Source organism: Tachypleus tridentatus, chromosome 2, assembly GCF_004210375.1.
Source record: "Tachypleus tridentatus isolate NWPU-2018 chromosome 2, ASM421037v1, whole genome shotgun sequence".
NCBI classification, from domain to species: Eukaryota; Metazoa; Arthropoda; class Merostomata; order Xiphosura; family Limulidae; genus Tachypleus; species Tachypleus tridentatus.
Genome location: NC_134826.1, coordinates 121109724 through 121134189, shown reverse-complemented (window position 1 = coordinate 121134189; position 24466 = coordinate 121109724). Strand labels below are relative to the sequence as shown.

Below are 24466 nucleotides of genomic sequence, written 5' to 3'. Positions count from 1 at the left end.
TTCAAGATAACATACCAAAAAATAAGACATTTTTTTTACATCAGAGCTAGTTCTCTACGCAATGAAATACCAAAGATATTTGTCAAGTTTTATTCTATTCTTAAGTGTAAAATAAAACTAATGATCTTGCAATCTTAAAAAATGTTATAATTTTCCATATGCTGAAAATGTATTTCCAATTGGTATTTACCTACTCTCACAAGATTAACTATTCTTGGGCAGTGCTGCTCTCTATATACAAACTTTTGTACACGTGTCACAAGCCATAAGCTCTTCCTCCTCTGTTGAAATTGCAAGATTCCAATATGTTTCTCACGTAAATAACTGTGCACCACCTCCTCACCAATAAGTATGACATGCTCATGTGACACATGTGGCTCCCTCTGCACTCCTTTACAGAACTATCACTTTGCAGCTTGGTACAAAATGTCAACACCAAAGAAATGTAGGTAGGAAGAGTGATAAGTGTGAGTGGAGGTAATTAACTATTGGAAATACATTTTCAGTATAGGATAATTATAACTTCCATTACAGTACTTACCTCAACTTTAAAGATTAGCTAGAATCCATGCTGAGAAGGAGGGGGTACAGGTGTGAGAGAACAAAAGTACCCTTCAAAAAGCATTCAAAGAATACCCTTGGAAGTAAGAAATTCAGATCAGAAAAGAGAAGCTGTACCACTTCTTAGCCAGGTATACTCTTCACCCAACTGTGGAATGTGCAAGATATAAGGATAGAAAAGAAAGGAGCATATCCCAGTAGGAGAGAATTGGGCAGGAAAGTGATCCTAATTGTAACTCCATCCCACAATGAGAAAGGTAAGTAAACAAAGATCCACATGCCAGATTGCAGAATCTCCTCAATTGGATAACAAAGACAAAAAGCAAGGGAGAAAGTGAGGTGAGAACAAGAGAATCTAATCCCCATTCTGTAATATACGTCCAATTGGGACACAAAAGATAATCTGCAACCAGACTGAAAGCACCTGGCACATGACACACAATAAGATAAATGAGCTATGTATTGGCCCATTATAAGAGATCCAATGTCCAGAAACAGATTTCTGGGCCAGTTGCCCCCTTGGTGATTGATATATGCCACCACTGTAGAATTATGTGAATGAACTACCAGACAATGCTAGGCAAGAATAAGAAAGTGATGCAACACCCAACATATGACTAGGTGTTCAGGAATATTTACATAAAAAGCACTTTTGTTTGCAGACCAATGGTCCAAAGTTTTCTAGAGACTGACCCTTGCCTTCACAAGGGAGGAAGTGGCACACCCTCTGACATATAGTCTGCATCCAACAATAACAGCAGATAATCTCACAGGTAAAAAGGAAGAGAAATAGAGGTGAAAAGAGGATTCTAAACAAGGTTGAATTAATTGTGAAGTGCTCACTGAAGGGCACAATTTAATGAAGTAGTAAAGGAAAAAGCTTGGTCCAACTGATACTAGTGTTACAAAACCCCAAATGGACAACACATTGAGTGGGTCGGAGAAATAACTTCTCCACTTTGATCAACCAGCTAACTTGAGCCACCACAGAAAGGAGCTGCCACGTATCACTGGCCAAATCCTGTTCAAAATGAGTTAGAAAATGCCAAGCATCAATGTAATAATGAAATCGAATCCCCAAAACAGAGATGTTCAGCAAAGTATATAAAGGTGCTAAAACAAATCCAAAGGGGAGAGAACAAGATTAATAAACTACCCAAAGATGGGCAAACAAATGATAAGGATGAAGCTGAGGTGATATTGGTATAAAAAGGTAAGCATTGGAGGCACTGTTTTGGTCTTCCACAACCCTGGAGAAAAAAACTCATCTCAGTTGGAAAAAAAATAAACTAAGAGAACGAAATAAAGCAGCCAGGATGAGATAGATGAATTACTGGCTGCCAATACCCAGTTTTCCTGAGGACAAAGAAAAATCTGGAATAAAAACTGAGAAAGGATAAGAAACAGGTTTTATTGCCTGCTACAAGAGCAATTCTCAAACTGCTTTTGACAGACACTGGCTAGTCATAGGATCTTGAAGAGGAGAGAAGAAAACAGGGTAAGGAAAGATGACAAGTGGGAAAAGAAACTGGTCAACAAATCCTTATTATAGGACCATAAGCACCCATTAATCACTGATGAAGGAATACCAGCAATGAAGAAACTCAAAAATCCAAGCTCCCATCAGACCCAAATCCACTGAGTACTCACCAATACTGGTGGCACTGAGAGGTTCATCATCAAGGAAAGTGACAAGAAGATGTATCCCAAGTAGAAGATATGGGTATGTGCTAGAAAAGAAAAGATGAGAAATGGTAACTGAAGAAGACATGTGAGGCTCTGACTGAGAAAAATAGGCTACAATATTTATAAGGGTGGATTGTTATTGTACCAATGACATCTGAAACTCTACAGTTTCTGAAATGACCTCAGAAATGGGGTCATACATAAATTCCTAGGATAAGCCAAGGGTGAACAAATCGAAGTCAATACAATACATGGCCTATAAGGTCCCTACAACAAAGAAACCACATACATAACACCAGAGCCAAAGACAATATACAGACTAAAGTGTAGGAGAGAAAGGAAGGGTATGGGAGAAAGATACCATAATAGACTGGTAAGAGACAAGTGAGAATACTGGGCTTGGGTAAGACCAACAGATGATTGGGGAGCTGCCTCCACACATGTCACAAGGAACCTAACAAATGCTAGGCTAAAAATAGATAGTCAGCTTGATGGTAAGAAAATACGAGCTGATCTAAAGTCCACAGAAGCCACAATTTGCTAATTCCCTTCCTTAACTGTGAGGCAAAGTAACCAGTAGAAACCCAAGGATCAAGTGAGGAGGGAAAAGCTAAAAAGGGTTGGGAAAATTGTTCATGCAATAAGGAAAAACAAGGTGCATCAGAAATAGGAAAGGGGATAAAACTTCACAAACGTGAAGCACAGAATCCACAAAGAATGCATCAGGCTTATTAGACTCATAACGTTTGGGAATGGGGAAAAAAAACAGCAAAACATGGTAGTGGAAAATAAGTCAATCGAAGTCCTTCCAAAAGGGCAAAGCTTTACTAATTTAAAAAGCACATTTTACTTAGAAATATAATTCAAAATCTCCTGAAAACAAATATTTCATTCATACATACAGTACCTATTCTTGTTTTCAATAAATACCATGTGGAGAAACAACAACATGATCTTAAAAATAATCAGATTTGTACTTTTAAATATTAAAGAAAATTATGCAATGACTACAAAAGATAGGCCATTCTTCTTCAGAAAGCACACTATTTCAAACTAAGACCTATCCTTTCTTTATACTTAATTATGTGTTTAGAATTCTGTTTTAGTGTACGTTTTCTGAATTACTTTGCAGTCCAACATATGTTACAAAAAGGATCACTTTAAATTATTTTGATATTACAGTTCACAATATACTACAGTAGTAAATAAAGTGAAACAGACAAAGAATTACCTTTCCAAACTATCAATATAAAATCGAACTTGGTCTTCGGTTACTGTTCGATGATGTCCCATGTCCCTGTGGTTCGCTAATACCAGGACAGGAATATTTGTTGGCACTTTTGGAAGTTCTCTCTGCACATAGTCAAACGTCCTATAAAACACCAAAATTAGTCTAAACACTTTGGTTCACAAAGCTGCATCTGAAATTACTTATTCTGGAATGAGATTTCTACATACAAAAAAAATTCAAGTTTATCTCCTCTTTTCCTAAAATAATCAATAGCATAACCTCTAATAGCAACCTACAGTACCACACAAGTCAGAAAATGATGTTCACAGTCTCTCCTATGTAGTTTTAAATCTATTTTACTTAACATTTTTAACAGTCTATTGCTAATCATAAATTGAAAAAAAAAAATACAATTGATTCTCTGATATTATAGTTTGTTTTTCATCCACCACAACATGACAAATATACATATACTTCAAAAACAAATTGATCATTACTACTTCAAGAAATAAATATATTTATATAAACATCTATATTTTATCATCTATTTTAGATTTTAACAGTATAAAATAGTTATAAAAGTTTACCAATGTTTGGTAATGTCTAACATCATGATAACTCCATGAGTTCCTTTATATACATCAATGAATTCAGCATCTAAAGCTGCTTCTTCATGAGTCTGTGAACAAATAACGAGAAAAATGTAAATCCAACCAGATAAGACAGATATCAAACAACATATATATACAGATAATTATATCACTTTGACATTCAAAATGATTTGTACAAATAGATAAAAAAATGAAATCTAAGTTGTTAATGCACCAATAGCTAAACAAATATACTACCCGAAATTCCAGAATGATTAAATGTGTTTACCGTGCAAAACTTCAAAGGAATTAGGCCTAAATATTAAATAGTAGAAACTACCCTTTTACAATTAAATCAACTAAAAATAATACAGTGCTAATCACTTTCTTTTTTAAACTTGGAAAGAAGATATCAATACGAACTGCATCTCAAATCACTTTTCTGTAGCAATGTCACATAAAATAAAGGTTGCTTTGGACATTAAATGTTCTTTTATACATTTAAATATTTGGATACAGAGATGTATCTCACAACAACACAGAAAATTGTATGATTTTTATGCATTGTATATGTACTAAAATGAGAAATGTCTGCAAATTTTACTTGTGATAACTTTACGGTTTGTAGTCTGAGCAATTAGATAAAAAGATAACCTTTTATTATGCTACAGCACCTTAGCTTTCCTCTTAGATATCTGAACCAACATATAATACACAATAACTTCTGCTTTTGCTAACAACTAGCTATCAGCATATTTAAGTCCCACATTCTTAAAATATTTCCTGTCGTTCATCCTTGATTTATCACTGTAATATTATCTGACTTATATTGTGTACCTTTCAATAAAAAACACATTCCATACAAAATTCCAATAAACAAGCCCACACCGTATGATATCTCAAAATATTTACTTTCTTAGAAAGTATGTAATTGTACTTACTCGTACCTGAAACTTGAGGGTTCATACAATGAACACAACTATTATTAGAGTAATTTATGATAAGTTAAAATTAATAACTACAGCCTTTGTATGCTACTCAGAGAAGATTTATTACTTTTCCATCTGATCCATTTCTAAGGATGCCTGTTACAAGTAAAACAAAATAAGATTATTTTATGCTATATATAATGAAAACCTTATTATAACATACACTGTAATGAAAATCAACTCTTACAAAACTTTTCTTCACTACTTAGTAAATCTTGTATGTTAGTTATCTAGTCATACTAAAGACTAAATACAAACATACACCTAAATAGATACTATTATTACCTTATGTGCTGTCTAAAACTACTGCAAGAAAAAAAACATGAAGTTATGCTGGAGTCTAATAATTTTAAAACAGTTTGGCTCATTATGGGAAATTCAAATAAACAAATAAATAAATCATGCTGTAAAGATGTGATAACCAATTTCTAAAGCAGTTGAGTTACTATATGCAAGACCATTATATTTTAAGGGTAACTCATATATATTTAAAAATTACACTAAGGCTAAACAAATATGAACAAAAAGTTAGAAGATGCAAAACCAGATAATGATATGTAAAGTACAAATAAGAATGAAAGTAGATACTTGATACCAGTAATGCTTTACTGTAGAAACACTGCTGAATAAAGGTGACTTTACTTGGTTAACACCATAATTACAAAGGTATTCACAAGTAAGTTAAAAATATGATTAATTTAAATGGTATATTTTGTGATGCCAGTCTTATACACAAAGCTTTGTCCAATTTTGCTAGTTCCTAATGTGTTGTCAGAAACAACAAAATAACAACTATGTGGCTGTATTATAAACTGAAAAAGGAAAACAAATTAACAAGTTTTTTTACATATTTTGTACCACATGTAATGTAATATTTTCATAAAAATTCAGCATACCTATGAATTTTCTCTCTCTCTAGCACTAATTAGAAAGCTTGTGCCTTTTTCCAAACTGCTTTTTTCTTAAGTTCATCTTCCTTGTTCTTGTCTGTTGTTTAGTCTTAGTATTATCTTTAACTATGTATTTGTGATATATGAGTCATCAACACATTCATCTTCTTACTGATTAAGTCTCTCATTATGGTCTCAGTCCCATGGGCAGACCTTATAACCATTTTGTGCTTATTATAGTTTTGGTTTATTACTATAACTTTTAATACAGTAGCAACCATTACAAGGCTTTTGTACACAAAGTATAAGATTTTTTTTTTCAAATGTTGACTATACAACATGCAAAGTAATTTGGATTTTAAGATTAAAAATACTTTGATGCATCAGAAAATTATCAACTATTATATGTAAAACCATTATAACCTCCACATAATTACAAAAATATTTTTTAGAAGAAATGTTCATATTTTATCTATTATTATTGTGGTATCTCTGTGTGGGTTTGATCAGTATGAACAATTTCATAACCACCATAAAAAATGAGGAAACAGACATAAATTTCCATTTTTTCATTCTAGAATGATTACATATTAAAACACCAAATTATAAATATTTAGTGTAAATAGTTTAAACCTCACAACATTATACATGTATATATATTTATTTTATTGCCCTTTCATCTACATCTGACTAGCATTATAGGAGTTGCAATGATGTGGCACACATGCACTCATATTACAGTATCCAAGAATATAATTGTTTTTTTGCATTTTAAATTTCATGCAAAGTGACACAATGGCTATCTGTGCTAGCCATCTCTAATTTTGCAGTGTAAGACTAGAAGGAAGGCAGCTAGTCATCACCACCGGATAAAATGTAGGTCACTCTTTTACTAACAAATAGTGGGATTGACCATCACATTATAATGCCCCAAACCCACAACCCTCAGATTACAAGCTGAATGCCTTAACCCACCTGGCCATGCAGGGCCTCCAAGAATATAAAACTGACCCTTACAAAATAATTTGTCTTGGTTACATTCTAGTGGACCAATATTTTGTAAAACAGACACATTTCAATTGTAACCCATTACACACACATATATATATATATATATATATACACATTATTACTATTTGCAAATAAGTTCTTAAATTTTGGTTATTCTTCTCAGAACACAGAACAGTAAATAAAGAAATATACAAAAATTTATTTCTTTAACTTACACAGTTTGTACTGGTAATTCATTAAATATGATAATACCTCAGAAAATAGAAAAGATAGGAAATTCTTATTTTATATTCTAGTTTGTCAATATTCATAATTTGAACTTCTATTTCATAACAAGCTATATACTTTGTACTTGAACATCACAAACATCTAATCTGAACCAAAGCTCCATTCAACATTCCATGTGGCATGCAAAATTTCATATTTAGGTTGTTTTTTTTTTAATATTCGTTTTTAAATTAAGAAATAAACTAAGTTATAATCCTAAAATTTGAATTGGAATCTACAATTTAAAAACAAACATACTGGCACACATTCATAAAATAGTAGTTCAAAAACAATTTAAATACAAGTCTACAAACATGATAACATGCCCTTTGACCCCTGCATGTAGGAAAACCAACAGTGATAGGGCTAATGGGTAAATACATGAAAACTGGCACAAAGGTATCCCAAATTCTTGACTTAAGAGATGATTAGTATTATGATGGAGAGAAGTGTGTTTATTCTTGGTACAAAATTAACACATTTTTCCACAGTTTTTTTAGGTAGAGCAAAAGAGCTGAATATTAGAATATTGTGTTAGATATTAAGTATTTACATTTTGAAAAAACAATCCAGCACTACTCAACAAGACAAACCATTCCAAATTTATTCATTTAATTGCTGTGGTTGCAAGAACAGACAATTTCATTCTTTATGAATTTCTTTGTTTATTGTTAAGCACAAAAAAAAAAAAACAGTTGGATTGTTGTGTTCTGCTTACCTTTGGTATAAAAACCTGATTTTTAGTATTACAGGTCCTAACACTGACTGTTGAATTACAAGAAAATCAAAAACTATTTATCTATGATGGACAGTTTCACTGTATGATTAAGTAAAGTGCAATGACCATGATGATAAAAGAAACATGTTCTAGCTTACTAAGCTATGAAATACACATGTAATATAGCATGAGTCAATGAGAAAAATAATCATCATTTTATTACTAATTTTGGCTCTTCCTATCAGAGTTAAAACACAAGCAGAATGTCACAGAAGTCACCATCAGCTTTAGTTGGACAAACTTAGAAATATTCATTAATTGAATATCCACAGTGTAGTTATAAAGTTAGACATGATGCTTTAAATCTTGTGTTAATTTAAATATATCCAATTTATCTGTGTATATAAAGTCAAGTATATGACAGGTAGTCTTCAATAGCAGAAATTTATTAATTTTAAAGACAAACTGGAAAGTTAGAAGTTCCTATTACAGTGAAAATAATTAAACATCATGTTTGCATAGTACAAAGTTCACACATGACAATAAGATTTGTAAGACATTTTAATCAAATACATTATCGACAAATTATTCACACACACACAACTTAAGCTACTTACATCTGTTATTTGATTGTCAAGCTTTAAGCCTTCAATTTTCTTTTTCTTTTTCCCTTTGTCAACAACATCCCACACCTCTACTTTCACAATGTCATCTGTGGCCTTGTAGTTCCAGTGGATACTGGCCACCTGCAAGATACGACCAATAGTTATTTAACCATTCTTTAGTGAACTTGTTAGTAGAACAACCATATAAACACAGATACAGGATATTTTACAGGAACTAAATATGATTACATTTTTTTACAACAGTTATATGACTCATGCCAAGTAAAAGAATTTCTGTCTTCCAATAATTAACTTAAATCTTTTTCAGACAAGTAACAGTTAGAAAATGAAAAGAAAAAATAAAAGGTAGGAGCATGGAAGGAACTGTGTGATAGACTTAATTACCTACGTAAAGATTAATAATGTTCTTCATGAAAGCATGATACACTACATAAAAAATGATGAAACAGAAACCCTAATCTCCAAAAAATATAATTATTTTAGTAAACTAAATAGAATGCTGTAGGCTCATAAAATACTACAATTATGTAGCATGAATAATCATATTTGAAATTACTCAAAAAGCTTGCAAAAAAAGTAAAATATTGTATATGGGTTATTATTTACACTCTTTTCTTGTTATATTTTATGAAATGTTATTCCATGTGCAAATTACTTTTTTTTATTATTGTCAAAAATCTGATAATGCATATAGCAAAAAAAAATATTGTAATGCTATACATCAAACCATACCCTTAAGATGTTAATATTCACTAAGAAATATCAATAGAGTAAATAAGTACTTGAATTTCTTCTGAAGGTATATATTCTTCTTTAAAAGCTTCTCCTTGCAATCGAAGATAAAGACATGTCTTTCCTACATTTCTGTCTCCCTTAATAATAATTTTCACTAAAAGAAAAATAATAATTAAAAACAGTTTGCAATACAATAATTTTGAACAACTCTACATAGATAAAAATAATTTAAAATCTTAAGGTATTTAACTAGGCAATATTCATAAAACTTGAACTGTTCAGTACCAGATGATGTTTGAGGTACCTAAACTCATCTTGGCATAAATTATCATTTAATAGCAAATTTGCTTTTCACACACACACACACATATATAGTGTGTGTGTGTGTAGCTAGATAACAATGCCTTGATAACATTTTTTTTCAAATATCTCAATAAATCCATCGTTTCTTAGATGCTTAGCTTTCATCTGTACTTCATCTACAGATGGTCAACATTTTTGATATGGTACTTCTTTAAGTTAACAATAAAAAAGATACTTTTTTAAATATTAAACATACATAATGCTTTACAATGAAAATATCTTAATCTAGTACTTTTTCCAAAAAAAATACAGCTTTGTATTTTCCTTACCATGAAATATTTTGATAGATACTTACCTTCTCACACACAATATGTTGATCCCTTGTGCATCTGCTTATAAGATTTGCATGCCACTAACTTTGAGCTAACTATCACCTAAAAATCACAGGTAGAAAAGTGTTTAGGTGAATATTTATCAGGCATACATTTTCAGGCAAGGCAAATGTTAACTTCTGACACAATAACTCACCTCTACACACACAGAGTTACTAGAATTCCCCATTGGATTTGTAGAGTGAATGGTTTAAACATTATAATTAAGTGAACCCATTTCAGAAAGTGATAGAAGGAAAAGCCCACGGAGTGCATACCCAGTGGCAGGAGTTGCAAAGTCACACACCCATAGGAGACCACAAATCTCAACCAGGATATAATCTTTCCCAGAAGATGGAGAATGGTGTAACAGCCCTCAAGTGTTGCAGACACAAACAACATTTTGCATCAGCAACTAAGCACCCACACAGAAGTGGTTGGGAAGCCAAGAAATGTAATGTGATCATGGAGCATTCAGACCAGTTGATGTGTGTCTGACCTTGACTCAACTGGACAGACATAGACAAGGATGACTAACCCATCCTATTGCAGGAAAAAGAAATCTTAGCTACTTGAAGGGTGGCCTGCATTATACAAACAGTATCACCATCACCCTACTTCCTGCTATATTGTGCTGTACAGAATCAGTGTGAAACTCCCTAAGGTCCATCACCATAGGAGCTTGGAAACAGTAAGTGGCAAGGGTCTCTCATGCTCCACTTGAAAAATGGGGAGAAATTTGTGTTGGAGAGACCCAGAAAAATGCCCTGATCTCCAAGGGACACCTACCAGAAAGGTCTTTTACTGGAGATAGTGCAATGGGTGACTTGACTATAAAGAACTACTCTGAAAATCCAGCAAGCACAAGCCAAAGAAGACAGCCACTTCATTGATGCTAGCTTTTTCATTACTTTCGTTTGAATAGTATTGTCTGGATTAAGAAAAAAAGTAAACTTAATGCTACAAAGATACCTCTAGTGGTCTTATGGAACACCCCATCTCAAACTTGGACACAGGTAAAACCAGGGCAGATGGATTGAGAGCTTTCTGTCACTCCTGGCCTGAGGCAGATATTGGGAAATAAGCATATCCTGGAAGGCAACACCTGCCATCTAACAGAATTTTATAAGAGGGAAGAAGGTGATTAAAAAGCAAATGTACTTACCCTTCTTAAAGATGGTGTATAAAGGAAGAATATTGACCAGCACATGAAACAGACAAATAATGATGATAATCAGAAATAAACTCTTTTGAATTCATCCACATGCCAGTCTGAAAAGTCTCATGGAAAGGTTGGTAAAAATGAAGCACAACAAATAAGACAAGTGATTAATTTTAGGTGACAAAATGGAAAAAGACACCAATCAAAGAAGTTGGAAGATCTATTCAGCAACGGTAGAAGGTGATAAGTTCCTTAACAGATGAGGGGTTCCCAAGACAAAAACAAACTCAGTAAAGGAGACATGCATGTGAAATAACACCACACAGCCCAAGCCATACACGAAATAATCTGAATCAAAATGAGAATACAGCTGAGGAACAGGAAAATCATCTTCATAAGCAGCCAAATCTTGAGAAAAAAAAAAGCCCAATCTGGATAGAGTAAATAACTACAGTAAAATAAAGTGCAAGAAACATAAATGCTATACACATCCAAACAATGACAAGTGAGAATGAGAAGGAAGTGTTTCCAGGGAAAGATAGTATAAAGAACAAGCAGCCAATAACTCAAATGGGGCACACATGAGAAAATGTTAAACCACATTAAGGTCCAAGTCAAGCATGGACAAAGAAATCAGTGAAGGAAGGAAGAATTGGAAAAAGTGGAAAGGACAGAAAAAGAAAATATCTGGCAGTAATGGGAAAGATGAAATGTAGTTGACAAAGTCACCCTATAAAAGTGTATGGTGAAGATCGACAATCATTGGTCAAACAACCTTATGAAAAAATAAAGACTGAAAAGTAGGCTACAATAAGACTGCCTGGAGGAGGAAAGTGGCATGTTGACCAATGTCAAAAATTTTGCCACTTCTATTGATAGTTGGACAAAGTTGAAGGATGACAGGAATGGGATAGGAAGAAAACTATATAATCAAAGAGTTTGACACTGTTGGCAATGGATGGCATGTGAATACAAAGGGATGAAATCTTTGGGTGAAGCAAGAAAGAGGAAGGATAAGCAAAGGAGAAGGGATTGTGAATACCAACTGACAAAGCAGAGAAATCCAAGTTTATGCAAGACAAAGATATACCACCTTCACAACCTGACAAGGAGTTTCCTATCAAGGCAAGGACAAGAGGGAGAATACAAAAAAGATGACAGGCCTATAGAAAAAGATAACACCAATTGTAAATGGCAGCATCAACTGCCACAGCTAGGAAAGAGGAATTGGGGACCCGAAGAGTGAAAGTTAAGATGTTGAGAGGAGGGGCAAAAGCATCAATAAGGGGTGTACTCAATTAAGAGCAAACCTAGTGAAATATCTGAGGGTAGAGAGACCATTTCATGGGTAGAATCTGGCATGACCAAGAGAGGCAATCTGCCACCAAGTCCAATGCATGGAAGAAGATAGCCCTGTAACTGGTAGCCCCCTCACAATTAATATAAGAAACAATCAGAATGGATCATAACTGACCAATCCACAAGGAGGAGGAAATGGGAACTTGTCCAGTGAGCTGAAAAAATTTTGAGTATGTTGGAGTATATGCTTTTCCACAGTCTCCACAGGGAAGCATCTGTGAAAAGATAGTATTGCACAACTGAGCCACCAACAAAAGTCCTCAAAGAAAAAAAAGGAGAAGGGAAGTTCACAATAAAGGGCAATGGTTACAGATAAAGGTTTCAGTGATCCTGTAATATCCACTGGAGAAAGCAGAAGTGTACCTCATTCCCAAAGGAATGTATGGTTTTAGGAAAGCTAGAGTCCTCTAAAACAATAGGACCTCACGTGTGCAGGGTGTAAACACAAGGCACAGATCTTGGTGACAAAATATTCCATTGCTTGCAGGCAAAGTGGTGAATGGTGAGCCAAAGTGAGATAAAAGTTAGTTAAAGAACATGCCTAGATATATCAAACATTAAGTAAGCATGAGTAAGGATTTAGATTGTTTGACTACCTGCCCACTAAACAGCCTAGTGAGGAAGAATGGAGTCCTTGTGAGAAGAGGAGTCCTTCTGAGAAAGAGTGAGAAAAAGACAGCTGTTCAAGTATTAATGGAATCTCAACTGCAATCTGTGAAAATATTGGTCAAACTCCCCCATTACTCAAGTGAAGATGTGAGGAGCAGCTGCAATACTAAAAGAAATAACACAGAACTGGAACAGTAGAATCCAATGAATAAATGTCTGAAGAATAAGGCAATCAAAATATTCAAAAGTGTCCAATACATCAATCTTGGTCATCCACAGACCACATGAAAAGAATAACCAGGGAGAAAAGAAACCCTTAATCTGAAATAGCAAACTGACTATAAACCAATAAAAACACAACAGGTCAATAACTGGATGTTAGTCCTCATTATTCTTGGATATTATAAAGAGATAAAAGTAATACATTAGAGTAGGAGAAAATACCTTCTTGATGGTGTTTTTGAACAAGAGATTTGAGACTACATCCTTAAGATGCTGAAGATAAATAGGGTCAGAAGGGCAGAGGAAAAGGAGGAGAGAAGAGAAAGAGAAGTGAAGAGTTAAGCCATGGATGAGAACCTGAAAAACCCATCTGTTAGCTGAAACCTGACACCAAAGGTTATCAAAGTGAAACAGATGAGTACCCATGGGCCAGACCCAACATAAAATAAATCAAGCGATGACCATGACATTGAGAAGTAAGAAGAATATAATCAGGAAACTGGAATTGAATGGGAAGGTGTTGATTAAGCATCCTAGGAATAGGAAAAAGGGCAAGGTTTAGAAAGATGAGAAACCAAAGAAGGCAACAAGGACTAATGCTGGCTTAGGCCCCTGAGGAACAAGAACATCTCCAAAAACTTCTGGATTAAAAAGAGAAGCATGATGAATGAAGGTCACAGAGATAGGAGTGAGCTATGAAAACATTAGTTAAAGAACATTCTGGCCCAACAGTAGAAGCACAAAGTAAAAAAAGATAAAGAAGCAGTAGAACAGGGTAAAGTGATAAAAAGAAGAGAACGAAACTCCACAAAAAACCTTTGCAAAGTATGACGAAGCACGACAGAAATAAAGTGAATTTACAAAAGGTAGCATAGGAGGGTGAGAATAGAGATGTAGTCATGAAAGTGGGATACTAAAAAGTGAAATGGAAATTCAGGAATCTACCCTCCAAGTAGGTACAGAGATTCCTAAGATTGAGAATCAATAAAAGGAAATAATGAATGGCTAGTAGCTGGAACAAGAGTTTAGTAGACAAAAAACATGCTTTGTGAGTATGGGTGCATAGTTGTTCAAGAAACTTGTCAACATGAGCCTTAATATCAGGTTAGAAGGGAAGACAATCTTGGAATGGATTTTGTGTAGTAAAAATCAGAATGAATTGAAATACAATGGAGCAATAAAAAAAGAACATATTTGTAAAATTATTCTCAAAAAAAAGAGATCAGAAGGCAGATAATTTTCTTCCACAGAAAAGACAAACAATAGTGGAGAAAACAGCCAATCAACTCATTATCACTCTAGTCATGTTCAAACTGGGAAGAAGGAATGTGAGCCAAACGGACAAGGGGAGGAGACCCATTTTGCAGGAGAAAACCCATAAAATGTTGAAGTCCTCTGCAAACAAATCCCTAGTATACACAGGTTCCATATTAGTAATATCACCATCACTTGAAAGTCCATAATGGGTAAAAAAAAGTACATTTTCTTTTTCATTTGTTATGAAGGAAATCAACTGAATTTAAACAAAATCCAAGTTTTGTTACCCATAAAATATTTCAGGTAATTAAGTAGTATATTTAAAAACATCTGTTTGAGGCAATGCTGAGGAAAGAGTGAAGTTATTTAAAGTGCAAGTTCTTAGGAGTTATTGCCAATGAGACTATGCCATCCTTCTATGGATGGCTACTGCAAAAGCACAGTTCACAATGAACACATGGTTTTTTGGTAGGAATCAGCTCAAGGCTAGTGGTATGCAAGTCTCATAGACAGATGCACCAGGAATCAAGCTATTCTCTGTGAAGAGGTGAGGTATCTCAAAAATATAAACTCTACATAAAAAAAAAACTTCAGCAAGTAGTTTTAAATGTGTAAACAAACTTTCTTATGAAAAACTCTTTGTGTGATGTTTTATATTACACAGAACATATTTGTATTTTGTATTGATGGTAAAGCTACTGTTTACCATCAAATGTAATTTTGAACTAGTGATCATTGGAAGATAGCCAGCAACACCTTACCATCCACCATCAACAATAAGCAACTATGAATGACCCTCTTTATACTGCACCTGCAGCTTAAAATGTGGAGCACATTTTGTGGCATTGTAAAAATAAAAATATGCAGAATACTCCTTTATCAAAATATCTTGGTATGGTCCTTCTTTAAATGAAAAAAAAAAAGGACACCACTTTTTTTAAAAAAAAGGTTCTAAGTATGATACATTTTTCCTAATAAAAATATTTTACATACATAATACCTCTATAATTTTGATAGGTTTACTTGCTCATAAGTTATTCAAACTTAGTTAACTAAAACTTCAGTTTGGTAAGCAACGTTACAGGTTTGAATCTCACTCGGGTCTTAGTATCGTTTCTTCAGATCATATTATTTACAAAATAGTCTATAAAAATATTATAGTGTGACTTAAAATTCTCAACAACTTTGAAACTTTATTACTCTTACAATGAATATGCTCTTTATATATATATATTTCACAGTTTACATATTAATTATGCCCTTACCTGACTTTAAAATATTTAACTTGTAACTTCTCACATCTTACAACCTAAATAGCTTACTATTATACTGGACTCCTTTAGCAAACTTCCTCTGCAAACTCTGCCCCATGGCTTGCATGCCAGGTGGAGGCTGTGGCTTGTTCGAATTTTCATTGTTTCCAACTAACTTTTTTAAAGCTGTAAACATCTTCAATATTCCATGTGTTTTCAGTCCATATCACCTACCTCTATGTAAGAACAAATATTAATATAACATCAAAAGTTTTGCATATAATTTATAGGTGTTTAAAAGAAATGCATGCTCTTTCTTTAGTGTTGAACTAATTTAAGAAAATATTTGAAACTTTATTAGTTGGTAACCTCATACATAATGTATCTCATTACAACAACTGACTTCATAATAATATAGACTAGAAAAATAATAGATAAATAATAACAGATTTTAACATGAACATTACATCATGCTTGTTTTGTTACTAAATGTTAAGATACTTGTATAGATACAAATAATCTATCTAATATAAGATTATATATATATATGTTTTAATGTTATATTCATCAATGAATTATACACACTTATCATTAACATTAGACATTATCAGCATATAAACATGGAATAACAGCAATACAGCTAAGCACTAATTATTATATTCGGCCTACCAATCAATAATATTATGGCAGGCATTATTTCTACATTAAAGTTATTTCTAAGTATTAAGCATTACTGTCTTCCCACAGTTGGCTCCAGACTGCAAAAGGAAGTTGAGATAATGAACCTGATTTTCATCAGAATTTGAATTTTGTCTGTTAAATGGAATATCCCCAATGCATTTGGGTGCTATGACCACAAGCATTATCCTCTATGACTTAAGGACAACAGCAGGAAATAGTAGAAAAGGCATGTTTTTGAATTTCAATTACATTGTACTGTTTTTGGTCTATATATATATAAACTGTCATCCAAATTTTATATCTCTTCTGCTGAACACACATGTACAAAGTGGGTTGAAAATCACTGCATTTTGTATACAAACTTATACCAAATGTGGAACATTTAGTAATTTTCTGCACAGTATATCAAACTGATTGTATTGCAATTATTAAAATAATGTTATGCAAAAAATAAATTGAACTATATTAAAAACTAAACTAAAGGAAAAATGTTTAATCTATAGTTTCAAACAAATGATGAAAAACATAAATGTGATTATACAGTAAAATGCAACTGTCACAAAATTATTTTGGACATGTGTATAATTATCTAATAAAAATGAAATGCACATATATTTGTCAAATACTGTTATTCTAATTGCATTTCCTCATGTAATAAGATAACTATTGTTTTCAAAAAGTCATTTGTTAATTTTCATGTTAATTCATGACTGAAAGTTGTAATGATTAATGTGCGACAAATGTCCCGAGACATTGGTGAGATTGTTTCTATGCATGCTTGGTGGTCTATGAGTTACTTCACTGCTTAAAGCATTACTTCACCAAATTACAGAGTGTTTAGCATTTTTCCTGAAGAGATGCAGAAGTTGCCAAGATGTCATACTACACTTGCTATGAAACAGATCATTAACTCAGAAGTTTGTTAGGATAATAGTTTTTATGAACCATAATTCTAAGGTTTTGTTAGAGATTCAATCAAGATGTATTTTAACACATATAGTATCAAAGGAAAGTAAGGAAACTTTGGATCTACCTACCTCTTGTCCACTAAATGAAAATAAACAATTATAAAGAATAAAAAAATCTAAAAGCCAACCTTTATCATTCAAACATTTATCAAGCTTTCCCTTAAACTCCTTTACATTAATTGCATCCACCTTATCCACAGACAACCCGTTTCAGAAAAAGACAATGCATCAGCACTATTAATTCCCATTAAACACCTCAATCAGATCCCATCTAAGTCTTCTTTTTTTTTCAAGAGAAAATAAGTTTAAAAATTTTAACTTTTCCTCACATAATAACATTTACACCTAAAGTATCATCAAGGTAGTCCTCCTCTGAATGCTTTCTAACAATTTAATGTTCTTTTTAAGGTTTGGAGCCCAAAACTTAATATAATACTCCAAATGTAGTCTAACCAATGACCTCTACTATGATATAAAATCTTTAGACTTGCATTCAACATTTTCGTATACATAATCTAAAATATTATTTGCCCGTCCACTAACAACAGCACATTGCTATGATAGCTTAAGGAAATGGTTAATCAAGATATCAAAATATTTTTCTTTAATGACACTTTTAAGGTTATTACCATCAAAAATTATACTTATAATTCAAATTGTGATATCCCATATGCACTACTTTGCATTTATTATAACTAAAAGGCATTTGCCATTTATTTAATCAACTCATCAAATATTCCAAATCCTTTTGAAAAAAAGTAAAATCCTCTTCATAATCAACAATAACCAAAACTTTAATATCATCAGCGAAGTCAAATACTATATTCACAGTTACTTCAGTTGTGTCATTGATGTAAATCAAAAAGAGCAAAAGTCCTAATTCTAAGTCCTGAGGTACCCCACTCCTATCCAGTTTGAATGAATTCCATGCATAACAACCCTCTGCTTTCTTCCATCTTGCTCTAGATGTGACTCAATTTAGGTGTTCAAAATTATTATTAGTTTAGACAATCTACACATTGGTAGTGTGTTTATGTGATGGAATGAAGACTTTGGAAGAACAGTATTTAATATTAAAGGCAATAGACTGAAACTTTGTAGGCTTAGGAGAAGACTTTGTTATTTAACAAAGTGAATTTACTGTTATAGTTAGAAATAAAAGGAAAAATTAATTATGGCATGCAACAGCTTTTACAAACTACTACAAAAATAATAATAACAAATAATTCCAATCAGAACCTTATGAGAAAAAAAGAAACAGTTTTGTTACTAATCTTTGTAAGGAAAAAAATGTTCCTAAGCTTCCCAGTACTTTTTAAAGGTAGGTAGGACTTCATTGTACAGAACAAATTGCATTTGTCTTTATGGAAAAAAAAGTTCAATAAATGCTTAGAAAATATTTTCTAAGAAAAAAAGGCATCAGCCCTGAATCCCATGATCAAATCATTACCAAATTTTAAAAACATTTTGCAAGGAGTTACAAAACCTTATTTTCATGTTATTAAATTGTTACCTGTAAATTACCTGTAAGGTATTACAGGTAAATGATTGAAAGACTGCTAATAGTCTCATATTTGAAAAAGAATGGACTAGAAAAGAAATCTAGTAAACAATAGGCATATTTCATGCATCTAGACAACTTGCATAAATGAGAGGAAAATATGTTATATGGTTTCCAAAAGAATAACAAAAACAAACCATTTCTCAATTTTTTACTGTACTTTTACTAAAGATAAATATTAAGCTATCTAAATATACCATTCTAGTGTATGTGTGTATATGTTTTGGACAATTTTTTAAAAGTTCGTAGCTAAAGAGAGTTCTCAAGTCATCCTCTTCACAGCATGCATAACCTGAATAAAACACTGGTTAAGTTTGTAGCATATAATAAGTAAGCAATGTAATAAGTTAATGCTATATTATTGTTCAGTCCAAACATCACATCATTGTGGCTTGTTAATTAACCTTTTGCCATTAGTTCACACCTTCACAAGTTATATACAAATATAACACACACGTAACATTGTATCAACAGAAGCAGTGTTATTTATAGGGTTTTGAGACTGTTTTCCTTACCACATATTAACCTAAATTAATTTAGGAATGTAAATAATGTTATGACATTTCCAGTGAAAATGAAATCTTTAACACATATAGTGGTGGTAGTTTTCATATTCCATGCAGTTTCAGTTAATATGTATCTGAAATTCATCAAGTTTCTTTGAATCATGGTAAAGCTACAATGTTATCTAATGTCATCCCTAATTTTGAACTGCCAGCCAGAGAGAAGGCAACTGGTTGCCAGTACCAACTACAAACTTTTGGGCTACCAAGCATACTCTGTTAGTAAAAGATTAGTCCATTGATTAGCACTAGGTACTACTGATGGTTACCTGCACAGTCTTAACAGTTTTGCTCTAACTAAAAAAAAAAGCAAATATAATGCCTCCACAGCTAACAGGGAGAATATATTTGATAATAAAGGAAATTGAACATAATGCCAATCCCCAAATCACTAGAATTTAGTTATAAGCATATCCATACAGCTCAAAACAGGTAATTATATCATATATCACTAGTTCAGCCTCAATTGGAGTACTGTATATACTTTTGCTCTCCTTACTTAAGAATGTTGACATTGCAGAGAAGCTTCAGAGGAAGGCTACAATGATGAGTCCAGAGATTAAAATATTAGCTTTATTTCTCTGCAGAAAACACTAGTAAGAGATGATATTATTGAAATTTATAAAAATATCCAGGGAATCAATAATATACATTTTTTTTTCTTTTTCTTTGTTCTAAAGACAACAACATGAGAAAATACCAGTTTACAATTTGTAAAAGGTGGTCTAGGCTCCATTTAAGACAGTTTTACTTTTTAACATGGTGATTAGCATTCAAGATGAGTTGTTATAAATAGTAACCATGATCAGCACCTTACACAACTTTAATAGAGGAACAGATGATACTCTAAAAAGTAAAAGAATACTTGGTGTTATTTTTTTCTCAAGAGTGGGTGAACAACAGCAGCCTAGAATAAATGAATTTTCCTTTCTCATCTAGATTACTTATTTGAGGTTTATGTTGTAAACACAACTTTATCTAAACAGCAGTTGTTGGTGAATATAATGAGATTAATGTACATAAATGATACAATAATTCAAATACTATAAAAGTTGGTTGATTATCATACTTTCTATAACCACATTGATACATCTATATCAAAATAGAACTAAGAATAACAAACTTATTACCACAAACTATAATTAACAGCAGTTGAAAATTAAAACAATTTTCAAATATATCAATCGTTTTGGCACATTAATCAATTCCTATTCAACTAATCTATATCCTCATGAGATAGCCATTAAAAATAATAATAATAATGAAATAGGAAAATAACAAACTATAAGGCAAGAAATCAGGTTTGAATTCCTAGAATGGAAAGTGCACAAATATCCAGCCCTTTGTGTACCATTGTGTTTGACAACAAACATAAAGGAAATAATTTGACTACTTTCATAGTTGGAATAATCAAAATAAGTCATAACTGGAAACCCTAATTCCAATTACTTTATTATTCTTGTGAGTTATGACAATAATCAATTAAGCTGATAAAATATGCATTGATTGTAAACAGTAATTAAAAATGGTAATAGTAATATTTCAATTACTGTATAATTGGAATAATCAGAAATATTAATAACTTTCATTAGTTGATTTTCATGGCATTAATCAATTAATTACTTGATAGCTATAATAATCAGAAATTGTAATAATCAATAGCACTGGTTGATGTTTTCACCAAATTAATCATTTTAATCATAATTTAAATTAATTAATTGTTACTCATGATACTAATTAATATAACTGATGCTCATTTCTAACATACAGTGAGTAAATATATATGGCACATCCACACATGGTATCAGTGTTTCACATCTACATTAAAAATAAATTACAAATTGAACACTTACATTGAATATTGTCTAAAACTTATAATTAGACATAAAATTATTTGTAAGTGAATGTGGTATCTCAATAAAGTTACTTACTGTGTAAGAGATAATTATCATAAACACAATATGTGAACACCATAATTTAAAAATAAAAGCGTAGCACACATTCGGTACACAGCCTAGTGACAGTAACACTGAAGAAATAATGAAATAGATGTAAACTTTAACGTCTAAGTTCTAGCTTAGCATTGTCAAGCAAAGCTACTTGTACCTTATTAGGTTACGGGCCAAATAAGTGAAAGTTCATTCTAACTCTAAGATGCATCATTTACTAATAAATATTTTAATAAATCAGTTAATACTCTTCAAACTATCACTTAAAAGTTAAAGTCGGGTAAACTAAAGAAGTGTCGAAGTCCGAGACGAAGTCTAAAGTTAAAATTCTTACGTTTGAGCTTTGGAACAGGTTATTTAAATCTTTAACTAATGTAAAAATTAAATTTCGGTTACTTACAAGTATTATATAAAATCCGATACCACTTCTACACGATACTGGAAAAATATATATATATCTCCAGCTAACCAAAAATGTTTACTTGTTAATGTAATCCAAATTCCGATACCTTTGCCTGACCTGCCAGCTGGCGTTACGTACAGCAGCCACATAGCGACATCTAGGCACAGGAAACATCCTTTTATTTTGGGTGTTTTTTTTTTTGTTGTTTTTTTGTATTTTAGCTCAGTTGAAGCTATACAATGGGCTATCAACATTCTGTCCAGCGCGAAGAAATGTACCCTTGATTATAACGTCGTAAATCAACAAACTTACCTTTGATCCACCAAGGGATAATCCTGCGTGAAAAAAGCTTTCTTGTTTCACATTATAATTTTTAACTTTATTTTCATATTTTTGCTATTCTGCTTTTACTTTATTCCTTTATTTTATTAACAAAAATATAATATTGTGATATTCTCTTGTACATATATTACTATCGAAATAGTTTGTTAGAGCCCACTAATTAGAGGTTCAAAAATACCAGGTTACAGAATCGCCTTTTGATTATTTTTCTCTGAGTTCATCAAGAAGAAAAAGTCCAAGCAAGGAAAATGCCCAATAAATTGCATCAGTCTGTATTAACATACGAAAACAACCACAAACACAGTTTCTAACATGAGACAAAACAAATAAGGGACAAGAGAACCGGTGAGTATGATGAACTATGAAGAGAAAGGGAGAAGTAAAAACATTTATGAGCTCTCTCTCTCTCATCAGTCCTGTCTGTGTGTTCCCATAAGTTAAACTACAACACTAAAATATTTAAGTAAAACCACAAGTTAAAACATAAAATGAAGTAAAGACTCGTATATATCACTTATATTGGTATATTACTTACTATACCCAATATGATTATATTTATTTCATTTTAATTTATCAATTATGGAACTTCTGGCCGAACTGAAATCTAAGACAAAGCTTACCCAGGTACAGAGTCAAGTAATGGTTCAATGTAGAGTGCAAAACATTATAACGGGCTTATGCTTCGCTTGGCGTGAAGAGGATTAAGTAAATAAGTAAGACCTCAGACTCACTACTGGCCCGCCGGGAGGCTTGAAGAAAGGGGCAGTTTGTTTGTTTTTGAATTTCGCGCAAAGCTACATGAGGGCTATCTGCGCTAGCCGTCCCTAATTTAGCAGTGTAGGCAGCAGAAGGAAGGCAGCTAGTCATCACCACCCACCGCCAACTCTTGGGCTACTCTTTTACCAATGAATAGTGGGATTGACCGTCACATTAAAACGCCCCACGGCTGAAAAGGCGATTATGTTTGGTGTGACGGGGGTTCGAACCCTCGACCCTCGGATTGCGAGTCGAGTGCCTTAACCACCTAGCATTTAACTAAGTCACTCATGAAAATTTTGTTTGTAGTTAAGCACAAAGCTACACAATGGTTGACAGTCTGTGCTTTTTCCATCACAGGTATCGAAACCCGGTTTCTAGTGTTGTAAGTCTGCAGACATATCATCACTGGTGGTTCTCATGAGAATTGTTTATGAGCCTATCGTTTTGTAAAACTTAATTAATAATTTGACGTTAATACAAAATATAAATTATATTTTGATGTATAAGGACTTAAATAAAATTAACAGTATCATAGTGCACTAACTTGATCCTGCCGAAACGATCGATTTTCAAATAACTAACAATGTGTGGCATTCTATATCTATTGTATCTCAACAGGCCTAAACAACTTTGGTATTGGGCGAAAGGTCTTATCGTCACTGGAAATTGCAAACATAATATAATTGACATATTATTGCATTCTTCTTTGCTGATAGTCGTAACTTTTTATAATTAAGTAAATTTTGTCATGTTTTGGGTTGAAAAAAGATATTATCTTACTACAGTTCGATACTCCTTGTTCAGAGTTGTAACATCCAACTAAAACAATGAAAAAATATTTACATTACAGAACATCAAGATGTAATACACAGTTTATAACACAAAGCAGTTCACACAGTAATTATCTGGTCACTTATTTAGTTACAGTGATATAAACAATGCAAAATGACACCTATCTGTGAAACATCTAACAAACGATTACAAATGAACACGCGATAACTGCAAAGTCCCCCGGTCGGTCAATGTTAAGTTTCCTGTTTCAAAACTCTAAAATACGATGTCCAATGTCCTTCGGTAAACCGAGCACCGATAGTGAATTAAGAAACTTTTCAATAAAACAAACAATCAGATCATTGGACAGATCAAAATAATACAGTATGAAATTTTTAATGCAAAATAACTTCCGAAATGACAGCGAAATGTTACTGCGTAACAATAATCGAACAAAGGAAAACATACACCCTTGTGCAAATTAATTGAAACATATGTTCATTTTACAATATTTTTAGCATGGCGGCCGGTGTAGGCTCGCTAGACCCACTGATTTCCTTTAATAGTCATTTTTTCATACAGACGGCGTCATTAATTGTATTTTGCAGTACGGTCGATCTATTTTTGGG

At 32.7% G+C, this 24466-nt stretch overlaps 1 protein-coding gene across 4 annotated transcripts in view; it reads right to left on the bottom strand.

The window, feature by feature from the left end:
* LOC143244973 (rab-like protein 6) overlaps nucleotides 1–22169 on the bottom strand; it is a 49926-nt gene extending 27757 nt beyond the window's left edge. For 2 of the 4 annotated variants that reach the window (XM_076490606.1, XM_076490609.1), the window contains exons 1-6: nucleotides 22072–22169; nucleotides 15910–16076; nucleotides 9352–9458; nucleotides 8561–8689; nucleotides 4066–4157; nucleotides 3479–3619 (exon numbers count right to left, since the gene is read on the bottom strand). In XM_076490606.1, the coding sequence (XP_076346721.1) occupies nucleotides 3479–3619; nucleotides 4066–4157; nucleotides 8561–8689; nucleotides 9352–9458; nucleotides 15910–16036 (596 nt within the window). In that variant the 5' untranslated portion in view covers nucleotides 16037–16076; nucleotides 22072–22169. Of the gene's footprint in view, nucleotides 1–3478; nucleotides 3620–4065; nucleotides 4158–8560; nucleotides 8690–9351; nucleotides 9459–15909; nucleotides 16077–21962 lie in introns of all 4 variants that reach the window. The other 2 variants (XM_076490605.1, XM_076490608.1) reach the window with 1 other exon arrangement.
* Nucleotides 22170–24466: the final 2297 nt, after the last annotated feature.